Here is a 14,751-nt window from a genome sequence, read left to right on the forward strand (position 1 = left end):
ACCTGAGAGAGAGTGTGCACCTCCCAGAACATTGTTTTGTGCCACTCCCAACAGAAATACTCCAGGTGGACACCTTCAGCAATCAGGAGCTCCTCAGTTGCTCATAGAAAATCCCACCTTGGAGTTTACAAAGACTTACGGGTAGAAAAGCCACACTAAGTAATTTACTACACTGCAGGGTCTTTCTTTCTTCCTTTCCTGGAAGTCTTTTTTAACCACCCTGACAATTTCTGCCTTTTAAGAAGGATTTACATCGCTTATGTTTAATGTGGTTGTTGATATGATTTGGTTTAAATCTACCATCTTACTTATTTTCTTATTCTCTCATCTGATTTTTGTTTCCTTTTCTTTTTTACATCTTCCTTTAGTGTTAATTATTAAAAATTTTATTTATATATATAAAACCAGACACACACACATATATATATATATACACACACACATATATATGTGTGTGTGTATGTGTGTGTATATATATATACACAAAGCCTAAGGCATTTGACTGCTAACCAGAAGGTTGGTGGTTCAAACCCACCAGCCACTCCACAGAAGGAAGATGGGGCAGTCTACTTCTGTAAAGATATACCACCTTAGAAACCCATCGAGGATCACTGTGAGTTGGAATCAGCTCAGTGGCAGTGAGTTTGGTTGATTTATGTAACAAAGCCATTGCCATTTTCAATGTTTTTTTTCCTGTACATTTCAGTGGCATTAATTATGTTCACCATGTTGTGCAACCATCAGCACTATCCATTTCCAAATGGAGTGTTTTAAAATTGTTCTATTTTATGTCCTTTATTGGCTTATTACCTATAATTCTTTGTTATTTAGTGATTGTTTTAGAGTTTATAGGGTATAAACTAACTCATTCACCCAAAGAAAATACTTTTATATAATTTGTACAGAGTGCTGCATGGGATAGTGGGCACACTGATTAAGAGGCTCTTTTTTCCTAGATCAATACAGGAAGACATTAAATGTTATCTAGACCCTTTCATTTGGAGATGATAGGATGCAATAGGGCAGCTTCATGGCATTCTGAACATCCATACCCTCTTTTTTTGGGGGGGGAGGACATCCAAGAGAAGCACAGGACACACTAAATTACAAGCCCCCTGCATAGCTACAATCTCTCAGCCAATATTGGTTTACAGAGGTGATTACAGGAGGGCTTGGGGGTCAGTACGTTATGGAGTATGGTGCTTACTTAACATGGCCTTTTGAGTAGAGAGACATCGATCATTTATGTCAACTAGGCACTCCTCAGTACCAACCCCAGCTGGGAGACGGACAAGACAAGTGTGGCCGACTTGGGTTCAAGAACTCTGGTGACTAGTGCAAAGATAAGCGTACAGCTTTGTTCAGAGCTTCTGAGCTTTAAGTAAGCATGCTATAGAAGACTAATGAAGCAAATGAAGAGATGGAGGCCATTCCTATACCGTGAAATAGTTGAATGTGCTTTGTGGACTTGTGGGCCTGAGTGTGGACTGTTTTAATGGGCACTGTATTCTGAATCCTCACCTGAGAGCCTGTTTCTCCTCAAAGTACATGTATTCCTTGTTTAGCCTTTTGGATGCAGTATGCAGAGATAAATTACAAGAGGTTTTTTGGACTAGGAGCCCTGTTGCCCTTTAAGAAATGTCTGTATACTTGGCTGTGCCTTTTCTAAAGGTATCTGCACTGAATGAGTTCTCTACACCTGTACAAAGTTAGGTCAACTTGATTAGGCAGATTGGAGTCTAAAATACTCCTAGAAGGGCAGGTAATAGATGTACTGCTTCTGGATCTAAAATGGACTTTTGAAAGACATGGGTTCTTACAGGCAACTTGGGAACAAGGGAGAAAATTTGGAGGCTGCCAAACTTTTACAAAGGGAGAATCTTTAAACATATGATGGGCCTGGAGAAACAGTCATATATGCTAGGGGAAGATTTCTTGTCTAAAAATGCTCACAGTTCTCCACAGAAGCATACCTCACTGAGGGCTTTTTTTTTTTTTGCTTTCGCCATCCACAGGTAACAGTCCTTCGGACAGCCCCAGGAATTTCTCTCCAAATGCACCTGCTCACTTTTCCTTTGTTCCTGCCCGTAGGTAAGTTGACAGAAAACCTCCTTTGTGGTTAACATGTGGCACTTGCATGAATATCAGTTGGATGCCCCCTTCCCCTTTTGAATCACTACTCCTCCAGGTATGTTACCTTGGACTACCAGCCATCAAAATACCTCTTTCTTGCTTTCCTCTCCAAGGCAATAATCATTTTGTTCAAATTTTGCTTTCTGGACACCCTAGATATTTGTGCTTGATCCATAGAAGATTTGATTTTAGAAATAGATTTACAACCTTAAACACAAGCCCCTGTTACCTTCAGAATATGTTTCAAAGCTTTATGTTTTCAACAGGGTGATTAGTGAGAGAATGGGCTCCACTCCTGGGAGGACCCAAAGTTATACTATTGCTTCTCTAACTCAGCTATTTCTAAGGAGGCTGGAAGGGACCTTATATGCCTCTCTTCTTGGCTCTGAAGATGAGTCTGTCAGGAACTGAGATGGCCCATAAGGGGATCAAGGGATACAGGGTCTTCACTTAAACCTTCCATGAACTTAGAACAATTCCAGATCTGTGCTTATATTTCTCTTTCCATTTGTGCCCTTCCCAGCAATGGTACAGCCCTATCTCTGGCTCATGGTAGCAATCCTGATAGCTCAGTCCACTGCCTGGCCTCTGGCGGGGTGCTGAGCTGACTAAGATGGGTCCACTTAAACTAGATACTAAAGCCTAAGCTTTAGTACTAGCTTTCAGATGTACTTTTCAGAACATTTTATAAGTTTCTTTGTTGACTGAGTTCATATATTTTTATTTTTTTATTTTTAAAAGTTTTCTTGTTTAGGGTCAGTCTCTGGTATTGAAGCATCCAGAAAGATCATAGCTCCAGATTTAGAACCTTTGAATGATAGGGACTATAATACAGCATTAAATCAGAGCAATTTCTACACTTAGACTAATTTAAAAAAAAAAAAAAGATTACTCTGCTGAATACGTAACACAAAAAGAACAGACTCCTGGAAAAATCATTAGGTCATTATTCAAGTGACAATCTAGAGGAAATTCATCTTCTTTCTGTCCAGGATTCTGTATAGCTGAAAAGGCCATGGGCTGATTGGGAGACTTTTGGTGACTAGCTGATTTGGGTGCCCTTACCTGATCCAATTGCCTTATTGAAAACAAATTTCATTTAGACTTATTCTGTGGATTCATCTCTTCTAACCTGTGTAACTTCAGTTACTTAACCAAGGATCCAGATAGAATCATGTATAAAAATAAATTAAAAATATGCTGGGTTTGATGCGTTTGTTTTTCCAGCCCAGGTGGAAAGACTTACTTATCCCAAACTTCCAACCTGGACTGTATATGAGTTGTAACATCAGATGAGGACTGAGCTGAGGCAACAGGACCTGTCCCTAAATCCCTTTAAGTGGTATTGAGTCATTTCCCATTCATCCAGTAACTATTTCTGGAGCACTCACTATCAGCCAGACACTATACTGGATACTTAATTTTACAGTAGTAACAAAATAGACATAATCCCTACTTTCTTGGAACTTACGGTCTAGTTGAATCAATGAGTTTATTGTTCTCTTTGTAAAGACTGCTGTCCCCTCCTACTTCACTTCGTTAACTCATTCTTAGATTCATGTCTCATCTTAAATGTCCATTTCTCTGAGAGGCCTTCCCTTACTCCACATTCTAAAGGAGCCGCTCGTCATGTTCTACCAAATCATCCTATTTTATTTTTTCAAAATGTCACCTATTAATACCTGATTTTTTCTTATTTGCATGTTTTCTGTCTCCCTTCAACCAGAGTTAAGACACCTTTAGTAGAGCTATCTTCATCTATTGAAAGCTGTGTCTTGTTATACATAATAAGCTCTCAATCAGTGTTTGTTGATTGAATGAGTGGTGAGGGAGCTAGACAATAAATGAGCAAGTAAACAAATACATAGTTATAAACTGTGATAAGCAGCATGAAGGGAAAGAGCATAATGCTGAATGAAAGAAGAGGAAAGCAATATAGTTGGAGAATCTACCCTGGAGGGCCTCTCCGAAAGATTGACTTTTAAGCTAAGACCTGAAAGATGAGAAGGAGCCTGCCATGTTGGGAGTGGGTGCACCGGTGTGTAGAGCATTCCAAGCAGGGGACATAACATATTCCTTTGGATAGCCTTGTGTCTGCTTTATTCTCAGGCTTCAGGAATAAGCTGAACTAGGGGGCTTTTTTTGGGGGGGGGAGGGCTGCTATTACCATTGGGACCTAAACCAATCAGTGACTACCAAGGTCCGAAGGAACCATTTGTCCCTAGGTTACTGGCCTTGAACCTTAATCACATTAGTTTGGAATATTATACAAAAGACAGATATAATGAAACACTAAAGACAGACCCATCCATCCTAAAATTTCACTTTGGACTTCCACACATTTCTAAACTGAAGGTTTACCTCCACCAGCTAGACCAAATGCCAGTGACCAAAGAAGATCACTCTCTCTGATTTCCTTTGATCTCATTATAATGTATAATTTTTTCACTACAGCCATGGCCACAGAGCAGACAGGTAATAGGGGATGTGATGGGGAGAGGGGCTGGGAAACTGCTATGCATGGCCAGACAACAGGGTTTGTGATTTTGTGCTTCCTTGGTGAGAACTGATTGTGCTGATTCTCTGACTGTGGGTATGAACATTAGGCCTTCCATATCTAGCGAAGAGGCCCTAAGGAATCCCCCTGCTGGAACCAAGACTCAGAGCTTATGTCCTTGGAGGCAGAAATTGCTCAATAGTTCCACTTGCTGAATAGTTCAAGCTTCTGGCCTAGGGGCAAGTTACCTAGTGTGGTGACCAGGTGGAGGAAGTAGAGGCATCCTATATGGTGGCATTTCTTTCCTTCTCAATAGCTCTTGGCTCTTCAGTATATAGAGATATGGCTACCATGCAATTGGTTTCCTTTTCTATCTAAAGGAAGAAAACTTGCCTGTGAAAAAATTACTTGACAAGGATTTGGGAAATCCATCTCTGAGCTATACTTTTTCCATCTTTCTGGGCCCTTTTTTTCCGGTATTGGCATGCTTTCTTGTGCAGAGCTCCCAAAACTGCAAAAAGATCAGAGAGAGCATTATGTTTGAGCACTCTCCTGGGCGTTTCTTTGCCTCAGAGACTAGGTTCCAGCAGAGCTGTAATTGACAAGTACTGGCTGCCTGGGTGGCATGAAGTTTGAATTTTATGCATGCGGCATGGAACCCCCGGGCTCTCCCCTTACAGAACAAAGCAGGGAAAGCTGCTAGGTATTGGTAGGAGTGGGAAGGAGTGCTTCAAAAGGAGAAGCCCTTAGCAAGATTAGTCTTCCTTTTTCTTGTTCCTCTCCCACCCCTTCACCTCACGTACATGTAGCTGTAAAGCCTTAAAAAAATATCACCCAAATCTCTTAAGTCTCAGTGTTTTCTGTAAACTGAGTGTATTGAACTTCATGGTAAAGAACCCCCATTGCTGATACTAAGGTTCTGTGACAGGCAGCACAGATGTTTTTCACCAACTTTAACCAGAACAAGGTATATACCCCAAGCTCCATGAGAAATTTTCTTGTTACACATCCCACAGTCCAGGCAAAGAATTACATATCTGTGTTACAAAAGCTTCAAACTATTCAGGTGCCTGCTTGACCTTTCTCATCTATAACAAAGCAAATGGCTATGGTTCTTTGTGATGAGCTTTAGGGAGCATCCTCTCAAGAACAACAGCAGGCCACTCCCAAGACCCCAAATATATAACCTCTTTTGTAAGGTTACTGCCATTCTTTGGCAAACATTCTCAAAGACGATTTTATGGGGTGGTCCAAATGGTTAAGTGCTCGACTATTAACCGAAAGGTTAGCAGTTTGGTTTTGTTGTTGTTGTTGTTGCGGTGCCTTGAAAGAAAAGCCTAGTAATCTACTTCTGAAAGTCCACAGCCTTGAAAACCCTATGGAGCAGTTCTACTCTGCATCCATGGGTGGCCATGATTTGGAATTAACTTGATGGCAACTAGTTGATTTTTTTTTCCTTTTTTTCCACTGGATCCTAGATAGCCTTGCCATTAGTAGATTCATGCTCAATTCAGACCCATATGGTGGTTCACTTCTTCCTGGTTGTCAAACCAGTGGCCTGGAAAAGACCAAAGTGTCCTTCACATGGAGTCCTTAAAAAAGGAAATAGTTAAATTTCAGTGTCAGTTCCCTCCTTGTTAGGAGCTCTGGTGGTGTAGTAGGTAAGACATTTGGCTGCTAACCAGAAGGTCAGTGGTTCAAACCCACTAGCTACTCTGCAGGAGGAAGATGAGACAGTCTTCTGTAAAAATGTATAGCCTTGGAAACCCAGTGGGAGTTGCTATGAGTCAGAATCAACTCAATGGCAATGAGATGGGTTTAGTTTGGGTCCCTCTTTGTAATGATGCCTTTAATCGGATTCCTCTGACATTGATTCCCTGAAAGTGATTACGTTTTGAGAGTACAAAGAAGTTTATTCCAAAACCACAGTATTGTATACAGATGTTCTTGTTCAAAGTCATGGCCCCTTTATAGTCAGAGATGCCTGTCTTTACAGTGAAAAATGCACAACTGTGGGCCCTATGTAGGAAAGAGATATGAAAGCATAGAGTAGGTACAGCAGTACTGTTTTGAGACAAGGAAGAGCCTACCGGTTAAACAACCACCAAAAAATGATGATGGAAGGACAGACAATTCTGGGCCCAGAGTGGGATCCTGGAGAGACTGTCTAATACTCTCTTCTTACATAGGACTGATGGACGGCGCTGGTCTTTGGCCTCTTTGCCTTCTTCAGGCTATGGAACCAACACTCCTAGCTCTACTGTCTCAGTAAGTAGCTAAATCTGTAGCCACACCTCTTCACCCTGAGGAAATACTTTCCTGTGGGTTATGGATCCCTACCCTTAAATGGTGCAAAGTAGTTCTCATCGTATCCTCCTTGGAGCCAAACTCAAAGACATTGTTTGGCAGAATGTTGTGAACCCTTAGCAACCATAACCAAACCATATCCTTTGGGAAAGGATAACCAGTACCCTCTCTGGGTGTCGGCTATACTTTTCCCTAATCATATTTCCAGAACTGCAACCAAGAGGTGACCCCTCTGTACCCCTCTGTACCCCAAAGGCCTGGTAGATCCTGTCATTCCAATCCCCCACCCTAACCAAAAAAAAAAAAAAAAAAGGAAAGAATGATTATTGTTTGAAATTCTAATATCAACAAAAGGCTAGGCCTGTCTCTAAAATTTTCAGTTATGTTTCTTTTAGGTAGAATTTTAGCCTAAAGCTAAATTTATGTCCAAACTGTTACTATGCACAGTTAACCTAAAATGAATCTTCCTTATGGAGTAACATTTTATTGAAGCCAGGATGATAGAGTTAACAGACTTTCTGTAAAGGGCCAGATAGTCAACCAAACAGCAAATGTTTTTAGGCCTTGCCAGCTATACAAAAACAGAGCATGGCCAGGATGACCCCTTCCCCACTTCTTCCACCATTCTTTAGGTCTTCTTTTCTCAGTTTGTCTCAGTTGTTCATGAATCCAGGCAGGGGCTCAAGAGAAGAGTCTTATAGTTATTCATGTTCAATCTAAGTTTAATAGACTCAATCCACTGCTGCAGCTTACTGCCCACCATGATTTATACTGCCCCTCCAGCTTCATGTGAGCTGCAGTTGGGTAAAGATACTTTTTGTAGCTTCATACAGATAATTTATAAAATGTGTCCAAGACAGACCCCAGTGGAGACTTTCCTCCAGCTGTTTACAACTTCATGTATTATAGTATTCTGTGAGAGATGCTTACCCTGTTAACCAAAGAAATGCTGGTTTCCCACAGGCTGAACTAATAGGTATGTCGCTGAAGCAGGGAGTATACCCAAGACCATGTATAGGGTTGGCAGACAGTGGTTCTACAAGTATATTTGTATGTTCTGTAAGAATTCCCAGGGGTATAGTAGAGCTGACAAGGGTTAAGGTTGTAGTCACTTCTTGGTCATAGCCAGCTACCCAGAGGGACCTAGTAATTGAACCTGTGGGCTCAGGACCATAGCCACAGGGGACATCAAGCTCAATTGGCATTACATACTACACAAAACATTGTTCCACTTGCTCCTTTGGCGAGTAGCAACTGGGATCTTAAAAGCTTGCAAGCAGCCATCTAAATGCAATGATGGGTCTCTCCTCATCCAGAGCAAAGAAGAATGAAGAAAACCAAAGATTCATGGAAACAATTAGTCCTAGCGACTGGTACACCATGTGATCTACAGCCTATATGACTATGAGACCAGAAGAAGTAGATGGTACCCAGCTACCACTGTCCATCACTCGGAGGGGGATCTATGTAGGAGATCCTAGATAGAGAGAACAATGTGAAACAAAACTCAGAATCATTTGGGGGGGGGGGTGGGGAAGAGGAACGGACCAGGTTTGCTGGTCTGATAGAGCCTGGTGGAACCACTGAGACTATGGCCCCTAGCTACCCTTCAGATCTAGAATTGAACCCACACCTGTGACTTCCAGCCAAACCAAAGATAGGCATATGAGTTGAACATTTACCTGAGGTAGATACACTCCTTAGAACAATCATGCGAGAACGGAAGGGCTGTGTGTGCACAGGGAGACAGTTCAGGGGGCAGGAGTGCATGGAGGGATGGGCACAGGGAAGAGGTAACTGTCAGGAGGAAGTGGGAGGGGAGCTGTTGCATTGTGGTAAATTGTAGTCAATGTCATGAGACAAAGTGTATGTGAACTGTATGGAAAGTGAATTTGCTCTGTAAATTTTCACCCAAATCACAATAAAAAGAAAAAAGAAATGCTGGTTTCTCACTTAGTATTCATGCTTAGGTCCCTAATACTACATTGTGCTGCAGCTTTGACTCTAAATGGATTTAGATATTAAATCCCAATCCTTGATCAGTTGTGAATGGAAAGGAGGCTGATGCTGTTAGACTTGCCCACTCTTTCAGTCCGTGTGTCAGGTGAAGGGGAATCCAGTCACCCTGGAGTGAAATGGGGTCATAGCAGTAGCTACATTCATGGGATGCCTGTAGTAGCATAAGCTATTGCTACCCTCAAATGGTCTGTTGTGACTGGCAATGGGCTGTTGTGAGGAATACTGTCTTTGGGCCATATTTATAGTCATGATTATTTTCAAGTCAAGGATAATCTTTGAGTTCCAGATCTAAAAGTAATTTTCCTCCCTGTTGGGTTTCCTGTCCTACTGGTATCCATAGAGCCTAGGCACAACCATCAGAGCTGCTGCAGCAAAGCTAGTGTCTCCTCTGGGTAGCAGCCAAAAGGAAACACTGCTGAGCCATTCCTAGGGTGGCTCTCCCAAGGTTTGTGGAAAGGAACACTTAAAGAGGTATCATCTGCAGGCTAAAAATACCTTGAACATTTCCTGAGCTGGGAAGCATGATTTATTAATCACTCACCATTCCAACTAGCCAAAAGCTTCATTGAGAGCAAAGGATTTATGTAGACAAATCTGTTTTTTGCCACCTAAGGAGCCTCTGAGGTGATTTGGGATCCCTCACACTTCGTAAAGATCTGGGCCCAACTCCTTGTATGACTCCTGAAGAACTCAAATACTTTGCCTTCCTCAAATCTGAGGCCTTTGAAGGGCTAGAGATGAACAGTCAGGGCAAAAGGCAACAAGGGAAAGAAGACTGTCCTTTGGGTTTATTTTTGAACATTGACTAGGAAGCCCCTGTTTATTTGCAGTTCTTCTCTTCTCAGGGCTTGCCTTTAGGCACACTTTTAATGCTGTATGTTAATGTTTTCTTCTGTAGTCTTCATGCTCCTCACAGGAAAAACTGCACCAATTGCCCTTCCAGCCTACAGCCGATGAGCTGCACTTTTTGACAAAGCATTTCAGCACAGAGAGTGTACCAGATGAGGAGGGAAGGCAGTCCCCAGTTATGCGGCCCCGCTCCCGCAGCCTCAGGTAAGGAGTGTTTAATGCCCATTGCCCCAGTACCTGTGGATTTCAGCCTGTGTGTAGGACAGAAGTTGGCAAGCTTTTTCTATGAAGGGCTGGTTAGTAAACATTTTAGTCTTTGTGGGTCATACAGGCTTTGGCATAGCTATTCAACTCTACTCTCATAGTACGAAAGCAACCATAGATGCTATGTAAGCTTTGGCACAGTGGTTAAGCACTCAGCTGCTAACCGAAAGGTAGAAGGTTCAGATCCACTAGGAGGTCCACAGAAGAAAAATCTGGCAATCTGCTTCATAAAGATTACAGCCTAGGAAACCCTATGGGGCTGTTCTACTCTGTCCTGTGGGGTCACTATGAGTCAGAATTGGCTCAACAGCACACAAGAGCAACATTTACAAAAATGGCTGATAGGCTAGATTTGGCCAACAGGCCATAGTTGGCCAATCCCTGACATAACACATTGGCACAGCTTAAGTGAGTCAACTCCAGTGAAGCTCAAGGCCTTTCTGGCTTCAGGTACAGCTCAACCCCCTATCCCAAGAGGTCTCTGAGGATGTTGTCAAGTGGTTCTTCTCTTTCCCCTTTCAAAAGTAGTTTATAGTCAAAATATTCTTAGAATCCAATCAGTAAAAGGAGAACAGTAGTAACATCAGGCCTGATGGTTACCTGGGCTGCAGGACCTGGCTTCTAGGCCTAGGTGTATGAGCCAAGCCAGCCAAGAAAGTTGCTGTTGAAGATACAGGAGGCTAGCACAAGATGCTGACTAAGGGAGGGAAGACTATTTCTAAACCAGGATTAAATGCCGATTGGAATCTAGCTTATTTCCCTGAATCACCTTGGATGCACCTTCACCAAACCAAACAAATCCAAATGGCTGATTTTTGTGTGAATTCCTTAGATTAGTTGGCTGTTCTCTTGGCAATAGCTGGTAAATCTGTGCCAGAATTCAAGGTTAAGAAGAGGATAGAGATTAAAATGATCTTGGCTTTAATGACTGAGCTCAGCTTTCAGTCCCTGAGAAGTAGTGAATGGGCTAACATGCAGGGTGGGTTCCCAGAGGAGGGAGGCCTTCCAGAAAGAATCCCCTCAAATGATGTTGGCACTGTGGTTTCAGAGAGTGAGCTGAATCAGACCACAAAGACTGGCTCAAGTTCAGAGCTTGATGAAGATGGTGACAAAACAGATGAGTGGGTGTACATCTCCAGTGCCTATCTCTCATACAGAAGAACACCTGAATATTGGTCATCTCAGGAACTCACACAGAGTAAAGGTTACCTTTTAGGCCATTTGAGATTGAGAGGGCTATGTTTACATTCCAGGCAATCCCTGCTGCATTCATCTAAGTACTTACTGATGCGTTGTCAGTACAGCAGACAGGCCATGGCCCACTCCAGGGAAGAAAGGCACAAAAGAACAGTTCTGAACCTAGGCCAGCTGGGATCACTTGTCAGGAGTACCAAGCTAGGCAGGACCCAAACATCTGTTCAATTGTATTGGTCAAGATTTAAAATTCTTTAATGGAATATAACCACATGGAGGCCAGAGAGCAAGATGTAGATTGGGGATAGGGTGATAATAAATTAAGGCTGGAAAACATAGTTGTTCTCTTCTATAGATGACTCAGGCTGATAACTCGCTACAGGCTGAACTGGCCTTATTCATCCCCTTGGTCAGAGCCCCACTGGTGGCAGTTTGTCTGGGAAAAGATACGGGTCTACAGAGTCTTCCTTTGGTTACTTTGGTGGTACTTTGATTTGATTCACAGAACATGCTGGGTTATACCCTGCTGTACTGGCAAAACACAGAGTCCTGCCCTAGGTCATCCTAGGAAAGCCGCCAGTGCATTCAGGAGTAGACTACTTCCTCTCTAGGCTTTTTCAGTCTCTGGAAGAGGTCTTTGTGAAAGCCACGCTTCCTGCAGGAAAGAGAACATAGCCTATTTCCAGATGGCACCATTTTGAATGGAACAAGGTATACTGGCAATGCCAGGAATAAGGAAGGCTCTGGTACTCAGCACATTTTAAAGTGGGAGTATGTGGGACATGGAAGACAGTGGGATGGATGGGCTCTGGGGATGGTCATTGTTCTACTTGGTAATTCCATAGCACAAAAGTAATGTACTTATTTCTTTCTTATTCAGTCCTGGACGGTCCCCAGTTTCCTTCGACAGTGAAATAATAATGATGAATCATGTGTACAAGGAAAGATTCCCCAAGGTAAGGACCCAGTTAAAAGACTACTAACTCTTCTGAAGATGGCTGACTATAGCCAACCCCTATGCAAAAACTTTGGGAGGAGGGGATAAAGAGCTGCCTCCAGAGCTCATCAAGTAGAAAAACAGAAAGGCACCTAGAGGAAGAGGATACCTGTAGGGCTTCCAGACTCTGCTTGACAGGAGGAAGGCAGCAGATGACTGTAAGTTTGGGAATTGTGCTGGCAAAACCTCTATTTCTCCACCCCCTGGAGGAAGAGATAGCTAGAGAGAAATGTCAAGTAGGTATCCCACCATATATTAAAGGAAAGGAAAGAACTGGAGATCTTGTTTCTAACTGCACATCAGGATTCAGGATTCAAGATTTGTCCTCTGATAGCACTTCATTACCAGACCAAGATCTCAGGGTTGCTTACTAACATTTGTTATTGTTAGATGCCATCAAATTGGTTTCAACTCATAGCAACCCCGTGTGGAACAGAACGAAACACTGCCTAGTCCTGTGCCTTCCTCACAGTCCTTGCTGTGCTTAAGCCTATTGTTGCAACAACTGTATTGATCCACTTCATTGAGGCTCTTCCCCTTTTTGCTGACCCTCTTTACCAAAGGAGCTCTGGTGGCATTGTACCTAAGGCATTTGACTGCTAACCAGAAGGTTGGCGTTTCAAACCCACCAGCCACTCCACAGAAGGAAGATTGGGCAATCTACTTCTGTAAAGTTTTACCACCTCAGAAACCCAAAGGGGGTTGCTGTGAGTCGGAATCAACTTGATGGCAGTGAGTTTGGTTTTGGTTTTGAGCTATTTTACCAAGCATGATGTCCTTTTCCAGGGATTGGTCCCTTCTTAATAACATTTAGATTTGTGTTTTCAAGTTAGAAAATGCAGAAGGAGGCTATCCTGAGATAGTTAAGAAATAACCTTCATAACTCTCTTGTTTGGCTCTTGCACCTGACTTCTGAAACCAACTATCTGGTGCTAGGCCAAATGTCACAGGTTAAAGGCACAGCCCTCTAGACTTCAAGACTTCTCAACCACAAATTCAGTGGTCCTCAGGCCACCCTCACTCCTTACCAACTGACTACAATTCTGGGGTTCCTACTCCCCCTCTAGTTCAGTAATTAACTACAACTCACAGAACTCACTGATAGTGTTATGATTATAGCTTTATTACAGAAAAAAGATACAAATCAGAACCAGCCAAAGGGAGAGATGCATAGTAAGGTCTGGGAGGGTCCCAGCTGCGAAGCTTCCCTTATCTTCTCCCTGTGGAATCAGAATGTGCCCCCTTCCTGGCATATCAGCATGTGAGAATATTTTCAGGGCAGCTCACCAAGCCTTGATGTCCAGAATTTTTATTGAGGCTTCATTATATAGGCATGATTGATTGAATCAAGGACAGCATAATTGAACTCAGTCTTCAGCCCCCTTCCCCTCTCTGCTCTTATAATACAAACACAATCTTGGACAATATGTAAACTTTAATGCAGTATCACAAAGCTCAAATCTCCAAACCTCTATTCACATGCTTAGTCTTTCTGGCATGAGTAACCCTCATCTTGAGTAATCTAATTAAAATAATCTCTCAGAAAACCAACAGAATGTGGAAATTATTGAACAGTATCTTTAATATCACATGCAAGTAAAATTTTGCTGGAGATAATTAAAAAATGGTTGCAGGCAGGATATTGACAGGGAATTGCCAGAAATTTAAGCTGGATTTAGAAGAGGGCATGGAATGTGAGGAATATCATTGCTAATGTCAGATAAATCTTGGCTGAAGGCAGAGAATACCAGAAAGATGTTTATCAGTGTTTTATTGACTATGCATAGGCATTCAACTGTATGGATCACAAAAAATGATGGATAACATAGTAAAGAATGGGAATTCCAGAACACTTAATTATGCTCATGAGGAACCTATACATAAACTAAGAGGCAGTTGTTTGAACAGAACAAGAGGATACTGCATGGTTTAAAATCAGGAAAAGTGTGTCTCAGGGTTACATCCTTCCATCTATTGGAATAGAATATCTATTCGTTCTGTATGCTGAGCAAATAATCCAAGAAACTGGACTATATGAAGAAAAATGTGGTATCAGGATTGGAGGAAAACTCATTAACCTGCGATGTGCAGATGATACAACAATGCTTGTAGAAAGTGAAGATCACTTAAAGCACTTACTGATGAAGATCAAAGACTGCAGTCTGCAGTATGGATTACACCTCAACATAGTGTAAAAATACTCACAATTAAAGTGGCAACCATTTTGGATTTTAAAGTGATAGCATTCTCATTCAGATTCCAGGGACCTAAGAACAGGCTGTTTGCCAGAGTTGGCAAGGACATATGAGAGGCTGACAACAGGAAAGGAGAAAGGTAATGAGTGTATAACTGCTGTCAACTAGTGAATAGAGGAGCACAGCACAATACCCTGCCTGTATATGTTATCTAACATACAAACAAAACAAAGAAAATGAAAATTGTGGGAAGGTCACTTCAGCATATAATCACCAATTAAATATAAATACAAAAA

At 42.1% G+C, this 14,751-nt stretch overlaps 1 protein-coding gene across 1 annotated transcript in view; it reads left to right on the plus strand.

Moving 5' to 3' along the window:
- The window catches only part of MAST2 (microtubule associated serine/threonine kinase 2), a 394,690-nt gene that overhangs the window by 342,995 nt on the left and 36,944 nt on the right, over positions 1–14,751 (plus strand). Inside the window, exons 6-10 of the mRNA XM_007946677.2 lie at positions 2,016–2,091; positions 4,588–4,608; positions 6,820–6,898; positions 9,855–10,009; positions 12,144–12,219. Coding sequence (XP_007944868.1) covers positions 2,016–2,091; positions 4,588–4,608; positions 6,820–6,898; positions 9,855–10,009; positions 12,144–12,219 — 407 coding nt within the window. The remainder of the gene's footprint in view (positions 1–2,015; positions 2,092–4,587; positions 4,609–6,819; positions 6,899–9,854; positions 10,010–12,143; positions 12,220–14,751) is intronic.

Source organism: Orycteropus afer, unplaced genomic scaffold, assembly GCF_000298275.1.
Source record: "Orycteropus afer afer isolate SDZICR_OR568_19922 unplaced genomic scaffold, OryAfe1.0 scaffold00169, whole genome shotgun sequence".
Taxonomy (NCBI): domain Eukaryota; kingdom Metazoa; phylum Chordata; class Mammalia; order Tubulidentata; family Orycteropodidae; genus Orycteropus; species Orycteropus afer.